Source organism: Hippocampus guttulatus, chromosome 6 (genome assembly GCF_054856545.1).
Source record: "Hippocampus guttulatus isolate MCC_2025c chromosome 6, RoL_Hgut_1.0, whole genome shotgun sequence".
NCBI lineage: Eukaryota > Metazoa > Chordata > Actinopteri > Syngnathiformes > Syngnathidae > Hippocampus > Hippocampus guttulatus.
The window spans coordinates 12,912,244-12,939,319 of NC_141266.1; the positions used below are offsets into that span (position 1 = coordinate 12,912,244).

At 41.7% G+C, this 27,076-nt stretch overlaps 4 protein-coding genes across 8 annotated transcripts in view; 2 read left to right on the top strand and 2 right to left on the bottom strand.

The window, feature by feature from the left end:
- Window positions 1-462: 462 nt before the first annotated feature.
- On the top strand, window positions 463-8,557 carry clec3ba (C-type lectin domain family 3, member Ba). 5 transcript variants are annotated; one of them, XM_086113169.1, is made up of 5 exons: window positions 463-712; window positions 793-1,879; window positions 1,946-2,041; window positions 2,702-6,710; window positions 6,857-8,557. In XM_086113169.1, the coding sequence occupies exons 2-4, from the start codon at window positions 1,777-1,779 to the stop codon at window positions 3,100-3,102; spliced, it is 600 nt and encodes a 199-aa protein (XP_085969295.1). In that variant the 5' UTR covers window positions 463-712; window positions 793-1,776; the 3' UTR covers window positions 3,103-6,710; window positions 6,857-8,557. The 5 variants fall into 5 exon arrangements, with proteins under 5 accessions (XP_085969295.1, XP_085969294.1, XP_085969296.1 ...); XM_086113168.1 differs by having other exon boundaries at window positions 1,576-1,879; XM_086113170.1 differs by having other exon boundaries at window positions 1,668-1,879.
- On the bottom strand, window positions 3,198-13,291 carry LOC147203566 (CUB domain-containing protein 1-like). The gene is made up of 9 exons (XM_086113165.1): window positions 12,884-13,291; window positions 11,276-11,482; window positions 9,867-10,226; window positions 9,431-9,799; window positions 8,125-8,322; window positions 6,833-7,195; window positions 6,324-6,671; window positions 6,146-6,233; window positions 3,198-5,128 (listed from the first exon to the last, which is right to left on the bottom strand). Exons 1-9 carry the CDS (start codon window positions 12,951-12,953, stop codon window positions 4,693-4,695), a joined length of 2,439 nt encoding a protein of 812 aa, XP_085969291.1. The 5' UTR covers window positions 12,954-13,291; the 3' UTR covers window positions 3,198-4,692.
- Window positions 13,292-13,411: 120 nt separating this feature from the next.
- On the bottom strand, window positions 13,412-14,952 carry tmem158 (transmembrane protein 158). Its single transcript, XM_086113166.1, has one exon. It carries the CDS (start codon window positions 14,633-14,635, stop codon window positions 13,934-13,936), a length of 702 nt encoding a protein of 233 aa, XP_085969292.1. The 5' UTR covers window positions 14,636-14,952; the 3' UTR covers window positions 13,412-13,933.
- A 6,757-nt stretch (window positions 14,953-21,709) lies between these two features.
- Window positions 21,710-27,076, top strand: part of lars2 (leucyl-tRNA synthetase 2, mitochondrial) — a 33,586-nt gene continuing 28,219 nt past the window's right edge. Inside the window, exons 1-3 of the mRNA XM_086114061.1 lie at window positions 21,710-21,837; window positions 24,443-24,680; window positions 26,114-26,245. Coding sequence (XP_085970187.1) covers window positions 24,447-24,680; window positions 26,114-26,245 — 366 coding nt within the window. The 5' untranslated portion in view covers window positions 21,710-21,837; window positions 24,443-24,446. The remainder of the gene's footprint in view (window positions 21,838-24,442; window positions 24,681-26,113; window positions 26,246-27,076) is intronic.

The window sequence follows — 27,076 nt, forward strand, 5'->3', positions numbered from 1 at the left end:
GTATTACAACCTTTATACGGGAAAAAAAAATTGTGAACCGATCTCACAAAGACCATTTTGGCTCAAATCCAGATCATCTCACCTGCTGGTAGCCAACGACAATGCCGCCGTTGATCGCTGCTGTTGTCACGGCAAACCAGCAAACGTAATCCTCAATCGTATTTTTTTTCATCGCTGCGTACAGTCGGATTGATAAAGCATAATGTGCGCATGTGCGGTAAACCGTTGTACGGGGTTTTTGTTGCTTTATAAGGGGAATCGTAATCATTTAAAAGGCAGCTTTTAGCTGAGGTTGACAGGTATGCTCTGTGCTTGTTAGTAATATACTTTTTGTGTTAATGCACACTGCACCCCAATCATCATATGAGTCTCTTTTTCACAAAAAGTATTGAAAAAAAAAATGAAATAAAGCAGGTCACCTTTAAGCTACAGTGGCGCCTGACTTGCGTCACCGGAAGTTGTCAGCGCTAATCAGTCTGCAATTGCAGCTTGCGATAAGAGCTGTTGCGAATCCCTCAATTTACAATAGCTTTATTATTATTATTATCATCAGTCAAAGTTTTTTTCATGTATAACTAACCGATGGCACTCGCAAAGAATGTCAATCTGTCGGGCTGAGAGAAGTATTTTAATACGGTACGCGTGAACTACGATAGTTAACAACAGGCAGCAAAAGTGCGTCGCATACATCCGCGTCAGGTCTCCCACTAAGGTAGGCAGGAAATCTTTTTCACAAACTCATAAACTCTTGTGTCTACTTTCTTATTATTATTTTCGTTTCGTTCCTCTTAGGGGCCATTATGGCTGTTGATCATCATGGCATGTGTGTGCAAGTGTGTGCGTATACGCGCGTGTGCGGTAACGGGCCGATGGCCGGAGGTTGGTTGATCGAAAAGTAGATTTTAGGTCAAAAAAGGTTTGCGCACCCCTGGGCTGTACTCTCCTCTAACCTTGTGAGATAATCACCTCTCACAAGGTAGTGCAGTCCTACAGCTGCCGACATTGTCAATGAAGACTGATCAGTATCGCCTTCTACAATTTTTGATGTCACTGTAGCATATTCTACAAGTGGTTATTATGTTGTAACTGCTCATTGTATATTGATAAATATAACTATACAATGTATTGCCATATATGTGTACACTAATGATCAAAAAAGAAAAAAACACTAGACGTTTTTATTGCCACAATAGGCTCCCCTTTTAAAAAAAGAAAGCGACCCCAAAATTGGGCCTGCCCCAAGTTTGGGAAAGGCTCAGCAAAAAAGAAAAGAAAACGAAAATGCTTGAAAATGGTAACTGGTGCTGAAAAGAAACATGCTATGAACTTTGACCTGTAATACCATACATCAGATGTTTTTTGAAATCACGACTTGCACTATCTTGCACATCTAGAACAAGAATCTCTCAAGATTGCACTTGAGTTGACTTGTATTTTGAACAGCTAAACAAGAAATATTCACTGATCAAATGCATGGTAGGGGACTTCAATAATACTGCTCATTAACTTTCACGAGCAGGCTGAACACATTTCGAAACCAAATACTCGTGTCTTTGTGCTTGCCAAATGTTTCAGCACACTTCTGTTGCCCGCCTCCCCTCACACTTTCCAAAACAACACAAACGTTTGTAAGACATCTGCAAAACATTTGTGCTGTCCGAGATAAGAGGTCTTCGTCCAAACGCTGCACCGCTCAGCAGTGTGGCTCCAACTTGCATGCAAAGCTGCAGGCTGAAGTCTTTACGGTGCTGCATTTGAAGAGTTTCCTGAAAGGATATGATGGAACGCAGGCAAGGTCTTTGCTTGGTGTTTTGCCTTCTTCTGCTGATGCAATGCACACACCAGCAAACAACAGAAAAGAAGAGAAGCACAAAAAAAGGTAAGGTCATTATTCACGCTTGACCTCAGGATGTGATGCTAACTTCATTTCTTTGAATCATGACAGACGCTACCAATGCTGCAATTGAAGAACTAAAGAAACAAATTGAAGACATTGTTTACGACCTGAACTTGTTGAAAGAGCAGCAATCTCTGCAATCAAGTAAGTTTGTTTCATAACCCAGATAAATATTGTATTGATGTATATGCGTTGTACTATTGTTGATCAATGGAAACGTAATAGGTCATATTCCAAAGCATACCACATCATGTGAAATCGAATTTTATTTTTTTCAATGGAAAGGAGCATTCCGATCCAAAATTGACCACATGTGTCTGTTCATGTCGTCAGTGCAAAATAACACATTTTGATCCAAAGCACACCACATCAGGTGTCGTCTAATTTTCTGCTTGTCAATGGAAAGCAACAGCTCTGGATCCAAAGCATACCACATCATGTGTACTTGATTCTTATCAATAGAAAGGAACAGAGCTTGATCCAAAGCATACCACATCATGTGTACCGTGATTAAATTTTATCTGTCTATCAGTGGAAAGGATCAGATCTTTCAAATCATACGACACTATGGATAATCTAATCATATCTGTGTCAATGGAAATGAACAGCTCTTGATCCAAAGCATACCACATCATGGGTAAGCAAATGTTATATGTGTCAATAGAAAGGAAATGAGACCGATCCAAAGCACGTGGGTACAATAACCTCATTTTATCTGTTAATCGAAAGTAGCAGCTCTTGATCCAAAGTATACCACATCACGGGTACGTTAACGTTATCTGTCAATCCATCCATCCACGTCAGTGTGTCTGCGTGGAACGAAGGTCCCAGGCAAGTGTTTCCTCGCCAATCCGGTCAAGAAGACTTTCCATGCAGCCAGTGACGACTGCGTGGCAAAGGGAGGCAGCCTGAGCACCCCCTTGACAGGCGACGAAAACGACCAGCTGTACGCCTACGTGCGTCAGAGCATCAGCCCGGAGGAGCCCATCTGGCTGGGCATCAACGACATGGTGACCGAAGGCCAGTGGTTGGACCAGTCGGGGTCCAACTTGCGCTTCAAGAACTGGGAGACCGAGATCACCATGCAGCCGGACGGCGGGCGCAGCCAGAACTGCGGCATGTTGGCCACTACGGCTAACGGGAAGTGGTTTGATGAGAGCTGTCGAGCTGAAAAAGCTTCTGTGTGCGAGTTCAACATTGTGTGACCAGAGTTGACATCAAGGTGCCATGGAGACCATTTGAGTACAAAGGTCATTTTTGGATAATGCTTCAAAAGAATGCATCATTAACCACTCCCTCATTTACAACAGTTGCCAATAGGTCATTTTTATTGTCATGTATAGTTTTTTTTTGTTTGTTTTCAAACATTTATTGTCAAAGCAGAAAAATGAAAGCATTACGTTGCTGGGAGATTTCAAGGTACACACCAATGAATTTCTATCTTTATATTCTTATATCAGCTAATAAACCAAATACAGCTAAAAAAAAATTCTGCAAACGCTATTCCGTGCCATTTCTGTGCACCGCCTAGTCCAGAAGCTTCGGATTAAACTTAATATTTTGGTCTGCACAGCAGAATGAGTCATCTTATGACCAAAATTTCAACAAGCTGTTATTGACGACTTTAACCCAACTCGGCTTTGACCTGTGAGCTCAGAGAGGTTAAACATTTGAGGAGGAAGCAATTTGTTTGAAAAATGAAAACCACAAAAACAAATGAGAGGCCTTGAATGACTGAATACAATACTCACTGTAAATGGTATGCTCGGGGGGTGCCAGTTACGAGCCAAGATGATCACATAAACTGTCAAACCTCTGGGGGCTATATTTGCTGCTCCCTGTCACTGAGTCAAGTTTCTGACTCATTTGAGTCAACGAAAACATGTAAAGGGGAATTGTGTCAACTTTTTCACCCTCCAAATGAAATGACCTCACAAAAGTTGATTCACCCAGAGGAAGCTTACGTCAGACTTAACATGTAAAGGCAGGGTCAGAAATTTGGGATTTTAAAGTGACTTTCAACCTCTGTTTTGGGATCTAAGAATTTACAATATGCAGTCTTACGATATGCAGTGTACATAGAATTGCTCCCACAAATTAGTCATAGCCTAAAGTCACAGTTTTATTTAAAATAAATGCCTTTAATTCTTAATGAGAAGGAAAGTGCGCGCGTGCATACACACACACACACACACGCACACACCAAAGCTAAAAAGACAGTAAATGTGCTATAGCAGCACACCTTGAGTTCCCACTATAAGTGACTGAATGGTTGTCTGTCTCTAAATATGCCCTTTGATAGACCGGCAACCAGTCCAGTGAGTAGCCTGCCTTCCGCCTCAAGTGAACTGGTGAGTTTTAAGGTTCTTTGCAAGCTTTCGTGCAGGTGGAGAACAAAGGATGCATTTCTTTGAGCTACTTTATTATTATTAAAAATGGCTAAAAGGTATTTAAATAACACATGCAAAATGCCTGTTCCTCAACATGCGATTGGTACAAAAGTACAATTTGAAAAGCAGGCCTTGTTCCAAATATATTTTCTAGTTGCACTGGTCACAAGCAGTAAAGGGTGACTCGGTTCAGATTTCACAAGAGAAGCTCCGCCACTTGGAATAAAAGCAGACACCGGCAACAGGCAAGTCTGAACACATCTAGTTTGTGAATTTAGTGCAAAAACCCATGCAGGAAAAACAAGGTCTCGTGAGGCCAAGCTTTAGTTTGTCACAAAGCGACCCAGGAATGAAAATCTCCAAGTTAAAATAAAAAATAAAGTCTGGTGGAAATCCTGAATCCAATTAGTTGCCTCCCTCCGGCTCCAACCGCGCTCCCATCGTAGCCGTGTTGTGCTTATCCAAGAGGGGCTGGGCCTGGTAAATCACATTGTCCACAAGGGCGTCGCTGTGGCTAGGGGGCCTGTTGGGAAGCGGGGGTGCCTGCTGAGGGGGCAACGGATACGCTTGGTAGACCCCCGTCTGGATGTTGTTTGCGTCTGTAGACACCAGAGAGTCTGTTGGCCCCGTGAAGGGCTCGTACGCATCTGAATCTGTGTAGACGCCCATCTGCGCCCCCTTCCTCAGCAGGTGGGTGTAGACCAGGGTGTCCTCAATGGATTCGTATACATGGGACTCGTTGTCTTCGCGGGTTTTAGGGAAGCCGTTGTGCCCGGGCTTGAAACTGCTGCCGTTGGGATTGTAGATGGACACCTCATGACTGAGCTTCTTTTTCTTCTTCCTGTTTGGGCGTGCGTAAAGAAAAATCAGTGTCATACAAGAGCTCTAAGGTGTTCCACTTTAAAAGTCAGGCGAGGTATCCTGTCTGTGACATCTTAGCTCTTCTTTTTACTGAAACCCATTGGGAAAAAAAAGACATGATCTTATTGATTTTGACAGATTTCAAGAAAGGCGCAATGAATGATTGCATTGACTTTTATGAACAGTTTTTCGAGGCAAAAAAACTGATCATGATCAAATTGTGGCCAGGGGAATGAGTAATAATCTGACGAATGATTGGTTTGATTTTTAGAGTACATACAATACACAGATAGGGCACGGCGTTTCGTATGCCTACATTGTCTAATGCCAACCAATTAGAGGAGCTGTATTGTATGTAAAAATTCAGCCTTTACAGAGATCATTTTGCTCACTTTTAATGAACAATAAGTGGATATCGTGAAGTTGTGAAAAATTGCACTGCATCCCATCAGAGCTGTCTCAAAGTTGCCGTTACATAAGACATTCCAAAAGTTTTTCTATCAATTTTTTCAGTCTTTTTTTTTTTAATATATAACTTCTCATTCTGTAATCTCTCTAAATTATGGATGCTCTTTTTAGTACTTACCCAACAAGTACGTTATTAGGTACTTGCCAAGACGTTCCCGTCCTTGGAAGCTAAATACCACAAAGAGCATTCCCCCCCCACCCTCATGCCACGAGGTTTTAACTTGTGCATTGCACAATGGAAAGAAATATATGTATTTTCTTGTATATGCATGTTTATACATAATCTTTATGGTTTTATCGTGATGGTGTCAATGCATGATTTCTTTTCAGCATTCTTTTCCCATAATGCCTCAGAGTATTGATGGAGGCATGAGCACACCTGATGCACTCGCAAATACATTTGAAAAGATTTGCCAGTCAAATATGTTTACTCCACACTGGCAGTTCCACGCTGCCCTACTAAGTAAATAATCTAAAGAAAATAATCCTTTATTAAAGAATCGTCAAATCATATATGTGCAGCGCTTACTTAATTACGAAACAGACAACCACCAGCACGGCGAGGCAAAGGATCACCAGGGCAGCGACCACGCTCACGACGATGATCAATAGTTGGTCTGAGTGAGAGAAAACGTTGGCCAAAGTTGCACTTCGCTGTTTCCGATGTACAAATTGAACGTTGCACTTGATAGAAGTCGAAAACGTACTTTTCTGAACGGTTAGCTCGGTGATGACCATGAAGTCTCCTCTCTCAGGCATACAGTTGGACATGTTGAGGTAGAAACTCTCAGAGACGCTGATCTCGTCGGCCGCCTCGTCTTCCCTGCGACTGTAGTCCTCCTCCAGATTGTCGAACCTCTGCACCCGGATATTGGTGTGCCGGTTGGCACACTTGGGCTGGCTGAGGTTGACGAACTTTAAGTGCGCCTCCATCTTCGGGGGGAGCGTGATGATCCAGGAGACGGTGGCGTAGGACTTCATCCCTACTGGCCAACCGGGCGTCGCCAAAAGGAGTCTCGTGTCTCTTTTGGGGGACACTGTGAATATGTATCTCTCTGTGTTGGACAGAAGAGACCGTCAACATCAATACACAGGTATCTTATTTAACTATGATTACTATTACGTTAATTTAATCAATTTGCCATGTGAATACATATTGAACAATAGGTTTCATAAAAGTGCCACGTTCAAAAGTAGGATTCAAACCGTTTGCTACCTGCTATCTCCTCTTTCAAACTAGCCATCAACAAAGGCTTCACGGACGATCTCAGCCCTCGGCCCCCCGATCCTCTCATGGTGACGGATACGTTGGTGTGGATTTGGACCTTCTGAATGGCCCCCTGAGGACAGAAGTGGCCTATCGTCGTGCCGTCATCCTCCGTCAGGGCAATGACATTGTCATCGCACAGTTGACCTGGCAGGGACTGCTGCAGAGGTAAAGAGGTGAGCTCCACAGTGCCATGAAGAGGAGGGCGGAGGGCCCAGGTCACAGCGTTCAGGGGGGACGGGAGGCAGCTTGGCAAGGAAGGAACCATAAGAGGCACTGGACCCTTTGGGCAGTTTTTAAGTTGACTGCAGCCTGTGCAAAAACATGGGGGATAGCATAGATCAGGGGTGTCAAACTCATTTCACATTGTGGGCCACACACGGACTCGGTAGATGTCAAGTGGGCCGAACCATTAACATTATACCATACTGTGCTATAAATAACCAAAATATCACCTCTTTCCTTAGTTTTGGTATAAAGAAGCAGTTGGCGCTTTCGTATCATTTGCTGTGTTGGGTCTGTCTCAGTGACAGACTGAGACTGCTGTTTTCTTCTCTGATCAAAACAGTGTGCTTCATAGCAGATAATCCACGAATTGCATTTTATTTAAAATATTCACTTTGTGTCTTTAATGCATTTTTCCCCACTTTTAAATTATCCTGCGGGCCAGTTCGAACCTCCTTGGGGGCCGGTTCGGGCCCACGGGCCGTAAGTTTGTCGGCCATGGCATAGGTGAAGGCTTTTATAGGAAAGTGGCAAAGAGTGCATCTGAAAGGTTTTCACTTTTCCCACATTTGTATTTAGGGATGCATTTATACCTTATTCCAAAATTGAATATTTCCACTTTTTAAAAAAAACTTTTTCTACACACAACGTTTTATGTAGTTGTGTGTGTTTTAGGGTCCCCCCCCCCCCCAATATATTTGCCAACTGTCAGAACTTTCACTTTGACATTAATGGGTGTTGTGAGTAAAAAACTTAAAGTATCGCTGTGAAACAAAACTATAATATCAAAACATAGAAAAGGGGGGCACTGAATAATTTATGGATGCACTGTGGATGAAAGTAGACTTTTTTTGGGCAGTTTTAGCCAGGACATTGTTTACAGGAAAAAAATGTTACATTTTTATAGACAGACTTAAATGTTAACAAACTGGAATTGCGGCATGAGTGACTGCCATGAGTTAAAAAAAAAAAAAAAGCTTTGAACTCAAGCAGGCGTGAGTCAAATGCGGATTTACCAATGACTCCACTGGCTGTGACGTTGATGTCTTGAGGAAGACAGTCCTGAAAAGACAGTTGAGAAACGCCTCCAGATGGGACAGTGATCTTCTCCATGATCACAGAGTTCATCTTCATTTCACATTGAGAGGCTGGCTTCAGCCTTTCCACGTGCAGAGAAAGGCCCCTTGTTTTCTTCAGGTCCACGCTACAGAGCACTGCAAGGGACAGCGGAAAGAGTTATGGCCCTTTTTCTCCCAAGCCAGCGGCAAAACAAGATCCTTCACGTCACCGGAGGAGTTTCCCACTGAGCTCCTGTCATTCATGACTACTGTAAGCGTTGAGTACGCAAACCCGGGGGCGTCGATAAATCGCACTAGTCTTCCCGTCATCACGACGACACCTACGCTGATTTCAAAATTGTCTATGAAAAATAAATAAAAATAACTGGAACAGGAGACTTTTTTGTTCACGGTAAAAAAAAAAAAAAAAAAGGGGTTGTCACACACAGCAGGCCTCCGCTTTGCGCTCAGTTTCACATTTTGCCGTCAGTCTGCACTGTTGTTCTAACAGGATATGAAAATGGAAAATATATGTGACCTGCCGCAACATGTCATATCTCAATCAGTCTTCCTAACTGTTATGTGTAGCAAAACTAATCAAACCGCTTTGGTACAAATGTTCGGATTCAGGGGTCATTTGCTCAAATAAAACAATCACGGTCTACAACGTGAAGTAATTAGAACGAAGAGCTCCCATTTAACTTAAGCATTCGCAGGAAACTGATTCTCTTGCATGCAAGTAAAACAGCTCTAATTAATGTCATTATGCTTTTCATTGTGACGAAAAGGAGTCATTAAAACGACGAGCTACAAGTCGTGAGCAATCCGTAAAGGGGAGATTCTGATTTTTTGGAATAATGGAAAAACACTACAACACACATATCATTGTCAAAATTAATCCATCAAAAGCTTTTTCCAGTTTTTACCAACATTGTGACATTCATTTCTCATGAAGAATGCATCAATATGAATGACAGCAGTAATTTAAAAAAACTAACCACTTCTGTGAGTACAGCTTGTTTGGATACACCATATGATAACCTAACTTTGTTTCCCACTTGACACCACATTAAAATTGACACAAGCTATGACCACCTTATTCCATAAATGTTCAAGATGCAGCACGTACAATGACTGCTCTCCACAAAAGAAGCTTGCAGTCTAGTTAGGTTTGTGGGTTCCACACTTCTGTATGTTTACCCAAACTTTGAAAAAACAATATTAATGTCCAATATTAAGACTAGTCGTAAAGCGGATGATATACCTGGTGAGTGGATCTTTGAAGATGTAACCTTGAGTTTCAAGGAGAGTCCAGGAGAGCCAGCTCGCCTTCTGTCCATCTCACAGTTCCTGAGAATCAGAGAAAAGTCTCCCTGATTCTGGACCGGCTGGCTGTCCCTCAGGCCCATCACCAGCGCCCGCCTGCCTTTGCTGTGGTACTCGGCCGCAGTTTCCTTCTTCAGACAACGTGGCTCCGTGAGGTCAAGGAACTCGATCGCTGCGCTTTGTTTACCCGTGAGCTCAAAGTACCACTCCATCACGTCGTCATCTGGAAAACTCTCGGGGAAGTTTGGAGAGAGCAACTCAGAGGAAGATGTCCCTTGTGGCAGCGCTAACGTGATTTTGGCAAGAGCTAAAAGAGAAACAAGATTTTAGATTCATGACAAGATGGAGAAGATTGTATTTGGAAACTAACTTACATTTGATGTCCTCCCCACCAGACAGGGCAAAATAGTCACTTTGGACTTCTAGTCCTGGTGGGACGTCCAGAGAGAAGCTACCCTGGTTTAGAATCTGAGCGCCGCTGATGGGGCCTGTCCTGCAGTATTTGCCAATGAGCACAGTCCCGGTCTTCTGGAAGGCCTTTAAAGTGTAAGTGTGCATATCTGAGCAGTTTTCAGATGGAGGAATTTGTCTCATTCCCTTGGTGAAATCCACTTGGACCGACTTTGGTCCCGAGGCTTTCAGGTTCCAAGTGAACCTGCGATGGAAATCCAACCACGGACCGAAGCGTGAAACCGCCCGCACGAGGTCCTCACCGCATGCCTTTGTGGTACATTCTGAAGAGAGATATTTACATTCGTGAGCATCAGTCCAGCTCGGGGATTGGAAAACTTTGTAAAATGTGCTCAAAGACCAAATTTTATTTTGAAAATGGAGAGATACGGTAGGTCATTAGCCCATGATCTAAACCATGGTGTCAAACTCAAGGCCCGGGGGCCAGATCTGTCCCGTCACAGCATTTTATGTGGCCCGCGAAAGCAAATCAAAGATGACAACTTTCATAATGCTTGCTAAAATCTCTCAAAATTTCAAATTCTCACTTGTAATGAGTAAGAGTGATACTGTACGCATTTTCTTTTTACTAAACCCCTCATTACAGTAACTTCAACAATAGATGAATAAACCGTTATTCTTGACTTCTTTATATGGTTTCAGTCATAACGGCCCTCCATGGGAAACTGTAACTAAAATCTGGCCCGTGACAAAAATGGGTTTGACCCCCCCCGATCTAAACAAAGAATGTAACCATATGCAAAATATTTTTTTAAACAAAATATTCATTTATTTTACATTTCTTACTGAGTTACAAGTAATTTGAATTATTAAACTAATGATTTGATAAAATAAATAAATACATTTGATGTCCTGTATACAGTGGACCCCTGCAATTCATGGGGGATATGAACTCAGTCGGCCCCTGAATAGTGAGCATCTGCGTTAAAAATGATGTGCAAAATAATCTTTAAATTAACAAACAAACAACCCCCCCCCCGATAAACCTCCAATATTCATTTTCCACAAAAAACAAGGGGGAAATTGGGAGAAACCCCATACAGCGCCCCAAAATCAAAATTAAAATATTCAAGAATGTTGAAAAAAAATTTAACAATAAATATTACCAAACCATAAGCATGAAGGGGTCCACTCCTGTGTATACAATTGCTAATATTTTGTTCTATTTTCACTTCGAATAAGACAATCAAACAATTATACAATTTGATCGATGCATTTTTGAAAAATAAGTGCATTTTCAATTAGCAGCGTTGCATTACCTATCCCTGGTCAAGACAACACTCAGACAACAGTGTTTAATTGTAAATCTTACCAATTTTTTGTGTTATCTCCACCCTGAATTCATTTTCAGGTCGGGGGCAATTGAATTCCAGAGAGACAGGGATGTCGCCGTCGAACAATAGTGATTCTTCACAATTGCCAGTCGCCACAGAGCACACTTTGCATAATAATCCTTTGGCTAGCCTGCTGATGTTGACAGTGGTGCCTCGGTCAGGGGTGAACGTCAATGACCGGAACCCTAGAAATCAGTTGAAGAGAAGATGAAGGCCTGCATTTCAGCTCCATTGCACCAGACTAGATGCTTTCACTTTCGATTCTCTATGCTTTCTAAAATGTTCAATTTGCAATGGGGTTTTTCTCAGTTATGAAGATGAGATCAAAACTATCTCTGCGAAGGCTTAAATATTTGTCAGTGGTGAACGACTGAATGACTGTCATTAAAGAAGGTATCGGTAGAGCTAAAATGTATCCCGCATACAAGGTAAAACCCATCCAGATAGTTTATAACGGCCACTTGTCCTTATCCTGGTCATGGGTAAAATGGATTGGTGGCCCATCAATCGCAGGACAAACAACTATTCACACTCAATTTCACACATATGGGCAATTTAGAGCCTTTGCTAAATGTAGCAAGATTGTTTTTGGAATGTGGGAGGAAGCTGGAGTACCTGGGGAAAATCCACACAAGCGCAAGGACATCATTCAAACTCCACACAGGCAAGCTGGACCAAGATTCAAACCCAGAACCTTAAAATGTTTAGGCTAACCACGAATACACTGTCCTGCCAGGAGGTAACCTAATGTCACAAAGTCCAAATTAAATTTTATTAGGGGCGGTCCAGTGGTTAGCGCGTCAATATCACAGTGCAGAGGTACGGGGTTCAATTGCAGCTCCGGCCCCTCTGTGTGGAGTTTGCATGTTCTCCTCGTGCCTGCGTGGGTTTTCTACGGGTACTGTGATTTCCTCCCAAATTCCAAAAACATGCGTGGCAGGCTGATTGAACACTCTAAATTGTCCCTAGGTGTGAGTGTGAGCGTGGATGGTTGTTTGTGTGCCCTGTGATTGGCTGGCAACCAGTTCAGGGTGTCCCCCGCCTACTGTCTGAAGACAGCTGGATGGATATTACAGTTTTGGACCTTGTGTACTTTATACATGTCGTAACTCTAGTCAAATTTGTCAGATATTACAGTTTATAATTATTGCTCATGATTCTGTCCATATCTATATTTCAAAGTTTGAAAATATTTTTCCTGTGTTTATATATTTTCATGACATTATCCATTTGTGGCTTTTCCAAATTTCCATACAATTTACCCACCATTCAAAATAAACATCCAGCAAGTTGATAATGGACTGTATATGCAATATGGTATCTGTAGTTGAACCCAAACACACTTCGCTTGGCAGACAGATCGATAAAAGGCACACCGATACCATTTCGTAATGAAACTCATTTTCATTATGCTCCCGTTTGGTTTCTTTCACCAAGCAACAACCAGTACACTCCCAAAAGTCAACACCACCACAGCACTTCACGCAGGCATCTAGTCGTAATGTAATCTGCGTGATTCTTCGGTTACCAACCAACATCGCAGCAAGGGTAACTTTTATCGTTTAATAATTAAACTCTTAACTTACCTGAAGCCAAACTGGAGACAAAAAGCAGAAAACAAAGTGGGATTCTCACGAGCGACATGCTGCCCAACATTTCACAGGTACTATCACTTTGTTCCAGAGTGAAATTACTGAACCTTTGAGCACGCTGCCCCCATTCTGTCTTCGTCGGGGGTGGGGGAAAGTGTTTGGCAACAGTAGATCGTTGATGAGACCGCACCGTATCTACTTCCTGGATTTGTGTGCGAGCGTGTGTGAGGGTAGGGCTGGGGGGCGTGGCAAACTGCAGGTAAATGAAAAACTGCTCTTCTGGCCAGCCAGTTTACGTACACTACGTACGAAAGTAAACTAAAAGAACAGATCCGTGTGTTCCGCGTGGTGTAACTGATCGACTGGTTCGCACGCCGGCCTCATAATAGTGCAGTGGTGCAGGGTTCGATTCCGGCTCCACCCTTCCTGTGTGGACTTTGCATGTCTCCTCGTCCCTTCCTGGGGAGTACTTTCCCCCGGTACGACGGTTTCCTCCTACATCCCAAAAATTTAGAGAATAAATCAAATATATCATAGCATATTTTATTGTCCTGTATATTGTTTATATTGTGACAGATACAAATAAAGCACATATTGTATATTGAGCTTGATATTACAAATCTAGCATTATAAACATTAAAATCCACTTAATAATTCCGTCAGAAAAGGCGTACATTTTATAGCTGGATTATATATGTTTTCAGTACACGTGCAGTGCAAAGTTCTACACGAGGTACAGTATAAGGCAAACATTCTAGAAAGGTTCAAAACTACAAAGAAGGTTTGAAGAGAAAATTGTGCACACTTTACGATGATTTATTCTAGGCTATACGGGCCTACAAATATACAAAAAAACATCGATATTGGTCCCACTAGAACTCACGCATACGTAAAACACATTCATACTTTATCCTCTGAGGAGGTTTACTAGAAATCCAAATGACCAACATTTCAATAAACAGTCGTTCATTCGTTGTGTCAAGGAGTAGAATGGCTACAATTAATATTCGGTATAGGCAGCACGGGCTCGTCAAATCAGATCAGTCATCTGGGTCTTCTCTGCTCCATCCCATTAGGTAAAAAGCCTGCAATTATAGGAACCGGCCATATGAGAGCAGCAACACTCCACACGATGATGACCAGAGTCATGAAACAAGCCACAAGTGTGGACTCGATGGGCTTTCTGTTCAGCCTCCAACTTTTGTCACCCTTCAGCTCGTCGAGGCTGAAATCCACGCAGCAAAACGTGACCTGGTCGCCGCTCTGCTGCCCCCTAGCCCGGCTGGGGCCGAGCCTCCTGTAGCGGGAGAGCCCGCAGCCCACGCACAGCCTCAACTCCTGCTGACCCCCGGTGGTGCCCAGATGCTCGATGACCACGGGCGAGATGGCCCGGTTGAAAGAGGCGGAGAAAAAAGCCCGCCCGTGGTTGTTGGTGGTGTAGATGAGCACGTCGCACTGGAAGCCGAAGCTGCTGTCCCAGCGGGCCACCAACGAGGAGGGCAGCAGTCTCTGGACGCTCACGTTGCAATGGGACGGCGTCTGCTGAGACGACGCGTCCGGAGACGCTTCGCTCCCTTCCGCGGACCTCTTGGACAGGCGCACATCCATTCCTAGGTCGGCCAGGAACCTGTTGGAGGAGTTGACGGGCGGCAGCAGCATGTCCTCGTCGCTCCATCCCTGGCATCGCTGGACAAGTCCGGCCACTGCGGTCAGAGCCAGCAGCAGGGTCGGACACTTATTCAGCATGACCCGGGGCGCGTGTGTCCTGTTCGCATGCTGCGTGGGACGAACCGCTGACGATTTTTAACCGCGCCGATCCAGATGGAGAGATTCTATCCTCTGCCCGAGTGGTGCGAATGGAAACGTCCAATGGCTGTCACATACGCGCAACCCCTCCTCCCTCCCTTTGGATATTCTCCTCATCCAACGGTGTCCTGCGCGCCTGTGGCACCCATGCTTCACTCACTCCCTTTTGCCCCCTCGCTGCCATTCCAAAGGAAAACCGAAATGGAACGACAGGTAGAGAGACATATCTGGATGTTTCTGCCATGTCATTGCTTGGAGCTGTCCTCTGATACCAAACTGCTTTGCGTCTAGAAAAGTGATGGGAAGTGAAAATATTTCGTTCCTCTTCTTATGTAGGTATTTTATGTATGGGTTGGCTGCTTGAATTGAGTGTTTATTTCAACAACCTTTCACTATTACTAACTATATTTGAAAACATCGATATCTGAGTCATCTACTTATTTTGTCGGTTTTGTCGTTGAACCCCCCCCCCCCCCCCACACACACACACACACACATACACACACACGAACCCTTGCTTCAGGTCGGAATAACATGAAAAAAAATTGCTCCTTAAAATTTGAAATTTGCTCCTCAATTGAATACGTAGATTAGCAAAATTGCTTCAGAAAAAAAAACGTTATTTCGAGTTTTGCGCATTAGATTGTTCAAGTGAACCTATTCAAGTGAACCGTGGTTTGCCCCGGATTACAATTTTAGTATATAAGCAAATAAATGCTGTATTTGTTTTAAAAACAAACATGGCAGTAAGGCTTCTGCGCTTGTTCTGGGATGTTTCAAGTCTCAAAACAGGCACAACACAATAAAATAATTGTCCTTCCACGTCACCTCTTGTCCTCTGTGCAGAAGAGGGAAGGGGGTGAGAAATAATAATGGCAGCATTATGTTCATAATTATGTATTGTGTCAGAAAAGACAATCAGCTATTGGCAGAACTCGATTGTTAAACAGGATTAACAAAGAGATGATTGTTGTAGTCTGCAATTTTTTCTTAGCAGTTGATGAAGCCAACAAGCATCATTTGAATGAACTGTTTGCCTCTGTGTTGTTTAAATAGCACAATTTGCTGTTGTGGATTTGATGTGATGGTCAGCTGACGTGAAAAACGCTTTGGCCCCAATTTGCACCTGAGAGTACTCATCTTCTTCTGTTTTAATTATGACAGCAAACCTTTTTGCTTGCAGACAATTGTGGGCTTTTTTAGTTCCATTTCTGCACACACATACAAGTCAGTCTTCCTAAACACGGGTCCCCCAATCTCAGATATGCCATTGTGAACAGAGCAAAATGTAAATGGTTTTCTTGTTCATTAATTATGCTATAAAAATGTAAATTGGTTTGGTGACAAAAATACAAATGGGACTAAGATAAAGTCTCTCGTGCCAAAGGAGAATGCATAAAAGATTCATTGACTCAAAGTGTGTCTCTTTCCACAGGAAGCCGAGATGAGGAAGCATTTGTGGCATGCGGCTGGCCGGCAGCCGCTCTGTGCTGGATCAGACACCATTAGTCTGAAACGCAGACTCTGACTTAATGAGAAACCAAGAATTAGCTCTGTGCATCCTCATAACCGCAAAGTTCAGCTCCGCTCTCACATCAGAGTCTGGTGAAATCCCGATTTGTCTCCTGTGGGCCTGTCATATCACCAATCACTGCCAGGACTCATCACCACGGCAACCAAATGGTGCTCTCCCTGGAGGTGAGAGAACAGTGCAGTCCACTGATGAGGAACAATACAGTATGTTCAGTGGAGGAAGAGAGTCCTAATATTTCACTGTCGCCGTTTAGGGTCTGATTAAAGACAACCGTGTCTAGCAAAGTAGTAGCAGAAGAAAATAGTGAAAATGTGAATTGGTATTGTAACCGCTACATAAATGTACTTAAAAATATTTATTATTATTTATCGACTGTAAAAATGAACAGAAGAAAGGGCAGCACGGTGGACCATTGGCCAGCACATCTGCTCCACAGCCAAAGGTTCTGGGATCTGCTTCGGAAATCTTGTGGCACAGCTATGTTCTCCTGGGCTTGTGTGGGATTTTTCTGGGAATGCTGGCTTCCTTCCACATTCCAAGAAAACTGCATATTAGGTTAATTAAAGACTCCCATAGGTGTGAATGTGTGTGAAAGTGGTTGTCTATTTGTGCCCCGCAATCGCCGAGTGACCAGTCCAAAGTGTATCCCACCTTTCTTCTAAAGTCGCCTGGGACAGGCTCAATCTTGCAAGCTGCAATTCCAATGAAGACAAGAGCTATAGAAATTGGAAGGGTTGGATATTTATGATATCACGACTAACTCAAGTAAGAAAAAGGAACCCTGTGTGTGTGTGTATGTGTATGTGTTCGCGCGTGTATATACTGTATATCTATATCTACAGTATATCTATATCTCTTTAAATATACACATATATATATATATATATATATATATATATATATATATATATATAGATATATATATATATATATATATATATATATATATATAGATAGATAGATAGATATATAGATAGATAGATAGATAGATAGATAGATAGATAGATAGATAGAGACTCACATTTGCCAAAAGACATCTTGATGACCCTCAAGACATTTGGAAAAACATTCTGTGGACTGATGAGACAAAAATTTAACTTTTTGGAAGATGTGCGGCCAGTTACATCTGCAGTAAAAATGGCACAGCATTTGATGAATCGAACAGTGAGGCATGTTGGTGGCAGTGTGATGGTATGTGGCTGCTTTGTTAACCAGGGCAACTTGCTGTTATTGATAGGACAATGAATTCTGCTGTCTCCCAGAAAAGCCAGAAGGACAACATCCGATAATCAGTTTGCGCCTCTGAATGTATCAAGAAAAAACAAGTTGCAGTATGTTAGAGTGCCCATGTCAAAGATCGAATTTGAATCCAATCAAGCTGTTGTGGTGTGACCTTAAACGCGCAGTTTATGCTCGAAAACCCTCCAATGTGGCAAAGTTGAAGCAATTATGCGAAGAAGAGTAGGCCAAAATTCCTCCACAGCTATGTGAAAGACTCATCACCAAGGATCGCAAATTCTTGATTTCAGTTATTACTGCCAAGTGTAGCACAACCCATTTCGTAGGTTTGGGGGGGGGGGCAATTACTTTTTCACCCAGGGACAGGTAGGTTTAGATTTTTTTTGTGTGTGTCTAAATAAATAAATAAATTTTAAAATGGTCATTTAGAAACTGGATTTTATATTTCCTCGGGTTGTCTCTGTGTGATATTAAAATTGGTTTGATGAACTGATGAATAGATGCACTGTACCTGTACACCTTTGACCCTTGAAAAGTACAAAAGCATAATCTTGTGATACATCCCTGATTCCCATATGCTCCCTAATATCTGCAGAGTCAATGGATGTCCTGGTTGTTGCAGTGGCGAACATCAGAAGCTTTGGACTGTGTTGCTCTGGGTGGTCTCCTGGCATTAAGGCACACAGTCGATGCTGCAAAACACTGTCCGTGCTCACCCTTCCCCAACCTCATGAGCACTAATATTTCCTAAAGTCAAGTTGTCTTGGCTCAGGGCTTCTCAGTGACAACAACACCTTCTTGCATTGAAGAGCGACTACAACGGTGTGTTGTAGCAAAAGACAAGCGAGATCAGAGTGATTGATGGAGATGATGACTTAAGATCTTCCTCCAACCACACATCTGACCCTCCTACATATCATGTATCCAGCCATGCTTCTCTCCTTCATGTGAACAGATAAGTGAAGGACACATGAGTCTGTCAATGTGAAACACAACCAGGGAATAACATCACACTTATCGGGCTCTGAGACAGTCAGGGGCATGCAGAGACCCGTCAGGAAGCTCCTTGCTCTTCTTGGGGAGCTGAGATGGTGCTTCTCTGTGGTGCGACAAACACCCACCTCTCATTGATGGCAAGTGCACATTGTTCAAGGTAACCTTGGACAGATAAAGGCAAGCCCCCGCCCAAATGCATTCAGTGATCAGTTTTCCACATAACACACTGCTGCTCCAGTAGCTCTGTGTGGTCATTTGTCTTGTGGTACTCTGCTCGTGAAACGTAATCGTCCCCAGAAACCTGCAGAGAGAACCGCCAGGGTGATTACCGTTTTTTGTCATGGTGGGAACGGCGAGGCGGATGTGGGTAGAGTAGGATGATTGGTTCCTTTCAAAAGAGATTTGTTTGAAAAACAACCAACAATCTGCGGAGACCCAAAGACAACACAGCAATTCACAAATGCTCAGTTTAACCCCCCCCCCCCCCCCCCCCCCCCCGCACCCGCACCCCACACCCTCTCCCGGACCCCAAAATCAGCTAGAAAGTCTTTGTGGAATCACACACAGCTATTTTGGGCTGCTCGTTCAAGAAAAATGAAAATAAGTGGAACATTGAGACAAAGATGGAGCATTGAAATAGGATGAGCCTTTTCTCAGAAGTCATTCCATGCCTTGTGTTTGTTTTGAGTGAGTTGTTGCTCAACAGATTTGTGGCATCAAAATTGCCAGCACAGACAGCATGAAGCCGCCACCTGTCCCTACATTTTATTTTTATCATTTGCCCTCATGCCCCATTTTAAAAGGTCTGTTTGGATTAAAAACACAAGCAGGGACAGGAAATATATTCACCAAGGGTTACCGAACAATTGAAAAAAATAAATCTAATCTTATCTTATCTTATCGTATCTTATCTTATCTTATCCTATCTAGGCCAGCAACAATTTGTGTCACAGGAAGAACAATTAAATCACAGATGGCAAAAGATACAATGAAAGTATGTATCCACATTCATTGGCCACAACATTTGATCGCCTGGAAATTGTGATTATATGAATGCTGTTCGCAGTATTATTAATATAGTTCCTATATTTTGCTGCAAACCAAAATATGCTGATGAATATACAGGTTCTAGATCGGATTCGATTGTTGCCAAGGTAGTACACAGTTGCTTGGATACTTAGATGGGAGAGAGAAGACATAGGCTAAGGCATTAGGCAAAATTCTGATATGTAAACACGGAGTCAGTGAGGGTGTTATTTAATTGCCTCATCATGTGAAAGAATATGAATCAAATAATTCATTCAACATGTTCCTCCTTTGCTTGATGGAAATAGATTGTGTCGACTTGCAAAGTTTGGTTGGGAACCAAAACGCAAATCCCTCCTTGGTGCTCGGCGGTTCAGTATTTAGTAGAGACCACATGGATTATTTTATCCTTCTGAGTGTTTTTGGTGTGGTTCCGATACTAATCCCTCTTGTTTTATTGACTCTTCACACATTAAGATTTATAATTTGCTTTTTTCTTGCGTTATGAATGCACATCTTATCATACTACACAAATTCTTTCTTTTCACGGTGTTGCTCATTCCAAGAAATTACAACAGACGATCCAGTTCTCAATCAGACAATAATAAAATGAGGGTAAAAAAAGAATCAGATGTACTGATCGGAAGGCCTCTTATCAAGCCGAGTAGGGAGAATTTACACTTCCACTGTGTCAGAAACCCATTGCTCCTTCACTCCTCCACCTCATCCACACCCGGCTCTGCCTGAAGCAAAAGTGCCCACTTGCCTCTGATGTATGACTGCAGGGCTCCAGTGATGCCTCATGTTTATCTTCCAGATGCAAGGCTACCAGTGTTATGCGTTGGTTTCGCGCGTATCAGCTCAGACTGGTTGACTCTTGCATTACTTCTTTCTGCATTTTAGATCAAAGACTAGCTTCCTTCCTCACTGGCTTCTCTCTGTGATGAGGAGCAGTGCGAATGGAGGTGATCTCTCACTCACAAGTCTCTCCACACTGGCATTAAAGATATGTTCCCCTCCTATGGAAACCCTCCTGAGAAAGGACTTCCGGGTGCCGGCAGTAAATGAGTCAGTCGTATTTCATGTTATTGGTTTGTAGCCTAGCAGTTTAATATGGATGGATAATCTATTGCAATTAAATATGATCTTCGACTGTAGTGTAATATGTTAGAATTAACTTAGCATATTGGTTAATGTGACGGCGCGGCGGGCGACTGGTTAGCACGTCTACCTCACAGCGCAGAGGTGCAGGGTTTGATTCCGGCTCCAGCCTTCCTGTGTGGAGTTTGCATTTTCTTCTGCATGGCAGGTTAATGGAACACTCTAAATTGTCCCATGGTGTGAGTTTGAGCGCAGATGGTTGTTTGTTGTACCCTGCGATTGGCTGGCAACCAGTTCAGGTTGTCCCAGGCCTATTGCTCAAAGACAATTGGGATCGGCTCCAGCATGCCCGCGACCCTTGTGAGGATAAGCGGATTACAAAATGGATAGATGGTTAATGTGACCCAGCGTTTAGATAGATAAGTGAACTAATGTATTGTAGTTGAAACAACCCACAATTGTAGTTAATTTGACGCAACGTTTGGGTGAAATATTTGACTCATTTGTTGGCTCGAAAGTGACCAAATTAACTACTTTTGGGATGGTGCTATAAAAACCCAGCTGCTGGCTTAAAAAAAATCCCCGCCTGTTTTTCGAGTGCATGTAGGCTATATTAATATTCATTGTTTTTTTTTATAAATGAATAAGCAAAAGCAAACAAGCAAAAAAAATTAATAAGTTAGAATCATCTACCTATGTATGCGTCTCTCAATCAATCGTATGGGAACTGAAGATGGAACTTTCTTCTGTTTAGTATCTTATACTGTGTATATATATATGAAAATGTGCATTAATATTTTTATTTCCTTTTCTGAATTAATAAACAAAAAAGCAAACAAACGTGTAATTAACACATTTGTACCTTTTCATGTATTGGAACGGAGCAGAAGACTTTATTAAGGCTTTGTGATGTAATTAGTTTTGTTTGCCTTTTTTGGAGGGGGGTGAAATGTTATACAAATGTATAAACTGGAATTTGTTTTAAGACTATTATTTGCTGAACTAGCAAATAATACAGTACTGTACATAGTTTTTCTTGACGCTGTACTGTGTGTTCATCGGGCGTTCCAGACTGTGTCATGATTGTTCGTCTCAATAAAGTTTATTCAAACCAAAATGGCAGCGCTCATTGTTGTGCGCTGTAGACCCAGGTCATTGACAGCAACATTTAAGGCTTCACATCATATTTGCAGGATGGAGTTTTTAACCATGATACAGACAACGACTCGGATATAAAATAAACCAGGTAAAAGCACTCTACTTCCTCTCATTTACTTTTGTAAGCTGCAACACAGACGCGAGTGTCAACAAATCAATAGTAACTCTTACCATGAATGGACAATACTAGCGATAACTAGGCGATCAATAGCCGAATAGGTGTCTTGAAGGAGAGCTATTCATTTAGCAATATGTATGTGATTGTGGTTGCTTTTTGCACTGCATCAGAGCTGTATCGGAGTCATAATATCACACACTGCCTTCGCTCATTTCTTATCAGGTTCATGTAGCAATTTTGTCATTTTAAACCAGGCAGACCTTAGGATATTGTTAAGTCAATTTATAACAAAGCACGAACTGTAATAAAGTACACAAAGCGCTCTCTGTGAACCTCGAACTCTACTGCTTTCAATGATGCATATACTGTAATATTGTTCTTGATCTCATTTTCCATCAATTGGAAAATAATTATAAACATTTAGTTCTTCTTCTTAGCAAAATCGCCCCCTACCCCCAGTCCCGACTCATATTGGTTTTATTCTTATAGTTGGAAAAACTGTCTTGCGTGTAACAACCAATGCCAGCTTACCCTACCTATAACCCCGTGAAAGTGTTCATTTATTCATTCATTCATTCATCTTCCGAACCGCTTCATCCTCACAGCTGGGATAGGCTCCAGTGTTCATTTAAAACAGTTCAATTTTTAGTAAAATAATGGGAATGTGTAACATAAAACATGTAGCAGGTCATCAACAAATGAACACACTCCTGTTTTTTTCAGGAGATTGCGAGATCAGTGGTCACCATAGAAACACATTCTTGTCTCTCACCTTGCCATGTCTGCGGTGATCCTTGATGGACACATTCCCACAAGCCAGTTAGCAAGGACATCGCACATGTGAAATTGTCACACATCTTAGTTTGTCAGTCTGTTAGGCTGCTCTGTTTCATCTAATTCACATTTATATTTTGCAAGTTATTTATTAATCAAATTTTTTTGTGTCTTTTATTAGAGGTAGGATGTCATCATCCCAGAATGCATAAACACGGCAGCCATATTGAATCAAATATGATGTAAACACGTAAGGTTTTTTAACTTACAAGAAATTATAGGTTTCCAATAACGTGTTTTGATCGTAGAAGTCAGTGGTTGTGTTTTGAGAATTGTTTGTCATTATGGTCGGGGTTCCTTATCATAAACCATCAAGTGTCACAGTATATTTTTGCTGAGCCAAGTTAATTTTTGTATGTCGGTCAAGGTTATTTTCAAGACACTCAAATTCTGTTAGACTATGAAGCAATACACCAGAGGTGGCAAACAAATTTTTGTCACGGGCCAGATTTTAGTTACCGTTTCACTTAGAGGGCCGTTATGACTGAAACCATATAAAGAAGTCAAGAATAATTGTTGATTCAACTATTGTTGAAGTTACTATCATGAGGGGCTAGTAACAAGGAAATGCTTTTAATATATCTCTTATTTATTCCATATGAGAATTAAAAATTTTGGTAGACATTTTAGAAAGGATCATGTAAGTTGACATGTTTGAGCTACTTTCGCGGGCCACATCAAATGATGTGGCGGGCCAGATCTGGCCCCCTGGCCTTGAGTTTGACACATGTGCAATACACCTTCTGATACTAGACCAAGTCAAGGCACACCAAAGCATCCCTTTGCCTTCTTGTGTTGTAATGTTAGTTGTTGTTATTGGAGTTGCTGCAAATGGACACCAACATTTCCGAGTTGGATGAGTACCTACCTAGCCTTAGCTCTTGCCTTTACCTTGGTCTTAGTTTTAGTCTTTTAAATACAGTATAATCCAATCTAATTTTTTAATCTATTTGCGGTCAATAGACCTTTTCACCATGATATCACACGTAATTTCGGGTGGCAGAAGATGGTGCTTTTATGTCATTTGACAAACCAGAGTGATAGAGGAAAGAGGGCAAGTGGCTTGAATTATGTTATTAGCTGTTTTCTCTGCTATATTATTGAATGTGTGACGTGTCAGTCAAAAAGATGTTACGTGATGTTAGCTGCTTGGAAGGGGGACATAATAGACAGTTGTAAATGACATTTTAACAGGCAAGTTGATCAAATTAAACAAAATAAATTTAACTGAAAAGTAGACGTGTTGGAAATGCAGACATAGTTAAGTGGTTCTTTATGCACTGGCTAATTAATTGACTTTTCTGTTGGTCAGATGAATGGCACGGATGCACTCAACGCTAAAATGGATAGCACCCTGTGGTCTACTCGCAGGCTAGTCATTATATTTAGCGGAAATACCCTAAAATAATCTAACCAATCGTTTTATCTGTGAGAAATTACCTTCCACAAACCCAGTTATGAGCCCCCCCCCCCCAGAATGTCCTTTTAAAAGTGGCTACGACACCATCACGTAATATCCACTCAATGTATCCTCCTCATTCACAGTCTCCTTGATTAATTTAATAATTAATTTTTATTATGAAATTGAGAACAACTAAACCTTTTGGTGTGTGAGTGTGTGTTTACAAACATGAAAAGGGCTGTTATGTTAAGTGAATTTACTTTCAGCAGAAACTGTCCCTTTGACCTGACAACTGCCATTTCTACCAATTTCAGCATTTGTTTTTGTTTTCTGTGACAGAATCATGAAGATGTTAAGGAGATGGATACCTCCGTATCCTCACATTGTTGTCCAGTCATGCCAGATCAGGACTGCTTTCCTGACCCTTGTCCGCTGCCAGTTGTCCCCTGTTTTCCGGACGCTGTTCAGTGAGACCGGCGTGTGGGAGAAGGACTATCGGACAGAGACCCGATGCAGAGTGGAGCAATGGTGGCACCCGCGGATCATGGCGCAGTGGCAAAAGGACTCACTGGAAAAGGTGCAGTACCATCGCCATCCCGGAAACATACTGTACTTGAGCATGCTTATTAGCATTAGCAGAACGTTTTGGTTGCTAAGAGACAATGATATGTCAAGTGCTCATAATCAATGTTGTCGATTAGTTTTATTTTATTTGTGAGGATCTTTTTTTTTTTCTTTCATGCGTCCTTTCGATGTGCACTGCTTGTACTAACAACATGGCTGCAAACATAATACAGTATACCGGTAGCTATTTTACAAAGCATAGTCTCTATTCCCACCTTAGCAACTTTTCCAACCCCTTGAGTTATTAATTTTCAAACAAATGATAAGAAACTTGAATTCTTTCGAAGAAACACAATTGTAGAATTAATCTGACATTGGGTTTTTGTATGTCAAGAACGGAGCCCAGTGGAAGGCAATTGCGGAATCAATAACTGTCGTTAGAGACATGGTTCCCATTTATGTGTTGCAGAAAAAAATATTTTTATGAAATTTGACGCTCAGTGAAGAAAAAACAAATGGAGGAATCATTTTAAATCCCAGAAGAGGGGAAAAATAAAAAAGTAAATGCTGCTTCAAATTCTGTCATTTATAAGCAAAAGTCAAAATCGATTCAAATGGAAAAAAAGATGGCCATATTACCCAACCATAATGTCATGTCTTTGTTCATGATCAGTGCTGATTTTTTGATCAATAGACTTGCAGGCTGGGTGAATAGCGCACAAAATGATCACACTCATTTTCTGGTAGTATGCTTGTTGTTGCCTATTCCGTGGTTATGTGTTGAAATAGTCAATGCTGAAGCCCTCAAAAGAGAACTAAAAAAATGCAGATGATGATGTGCGTAAAGGAAAATGCGTAATTTTAAAATATGTTTATGGTGTAACAAAATACATTAATGAAAAAAAACAAACACTTCTACAAGAATGGTGGGGAATCCCCCCCCTCCCCCCAAATCCACCATGTATTTGCATGTATTTCAGTGTTTTAAAAGGCTTTCTTGAGATTACTTGATTAATAATTACTCATCCACCCAAATGATGATCCACTTGTAGTCTCCGGCTGATTAGACATCCTAATAGTCTGATGGTGCAAGCGACAGTGATGAAGTGTGTTCGAGACAGCTCTGGCACTAATTAATTTATTGAAAAATTCATGGCTCGGGTTTCCTGTAATCATATATAGCTTGATGTATCTGGCACTTCCTCAGTTGCCAGGGCAACACTGTTGTGACCGTAAACCATCCATTCAACAATGCTACAACTCGGAATCGTGTCTGACACTACAATCAGAGCGCGTTGGAGCCTCGTACAGAAATGCACAAGTCATTGCTCTTCCTGTGCATGTGATGAGTTATTGTTCTTTTTCTTCACCTCCACATGTTTATGCACACCTTCCCATCACATCTTCCGACAGTATTCATCACTCTAGCCGGCTTTCTCATTTCAGGATCAAAATCGGGAAAAGTTCTATGTTCTCTCCATGTTCCCATATCCGTCTGGACGACTGCACATGGGCCATGTGCGAGTGTACACAATCAGCGATGTCATTGGCCACTTTCAGAGAATGAGAGGTTATCAGGTTTGTGAGCCGTTTTTGTTTTATCCTAAACATGACTACATAAACAATAAATGCTTTCAACTTGTAGAGAGGAATGTTTTGTTGGTCCCAGTTGACGTTTTCCATATTACTGACAATATTAATATCTGACGTGCAAAACTTGCCCATTGTCAAACACAATATAAATAGCATCCACATTTGTCCACAAGAATAAATGGAGTTAAACATCACTATCATTTTGGTACTCAAATTTGGTGCGCAAAAATGTGTTGATCTACAGTAATTATTGGCATTTATATACGGCAGATTAAATGGTTGCACACAACTCTCTTCAAATGCTGTTTTTGGTGTTTAAAAAACCCCCAAAAAGACAATTATAAATCATTTCAAACTGTTTACATCATTATTAATGTAATTAAAGTAGTTTCAAAAGGAGAACTTAAACCATTGTGACAATGTGGTTGAATTCAATTTCTGGGGTCTTTAAAGGTAGAGTATGTGTACCTTTTAAGATGTGACTACAAAAACGGCAGGAAAAGCAAAATTTTATATAAGTTTGAAGAAAGGGCACATTTACTGGCGGCAGGTGTGTGCCGACAGCCTTGAATATTTGTTTGAATGTGATTGGTCTATTCTGAGCATAGCCACATCCCCCGTTTTAGAGGGTGTGCAGAAATCACATTATCTCATTTGTTTATTTTTAATTTCCCTTTTGGAAAGATTTTCCTCTCTTTCAGTTGAGTTGTACAGGTTCGACGTCACAGTCATTATGGAAAAAGTTTTGAAATGATTTTTGTTCATATCTTTTTGCATCTCACAGAACCCTTGCATATGTGTAGACTTTTTTAAATC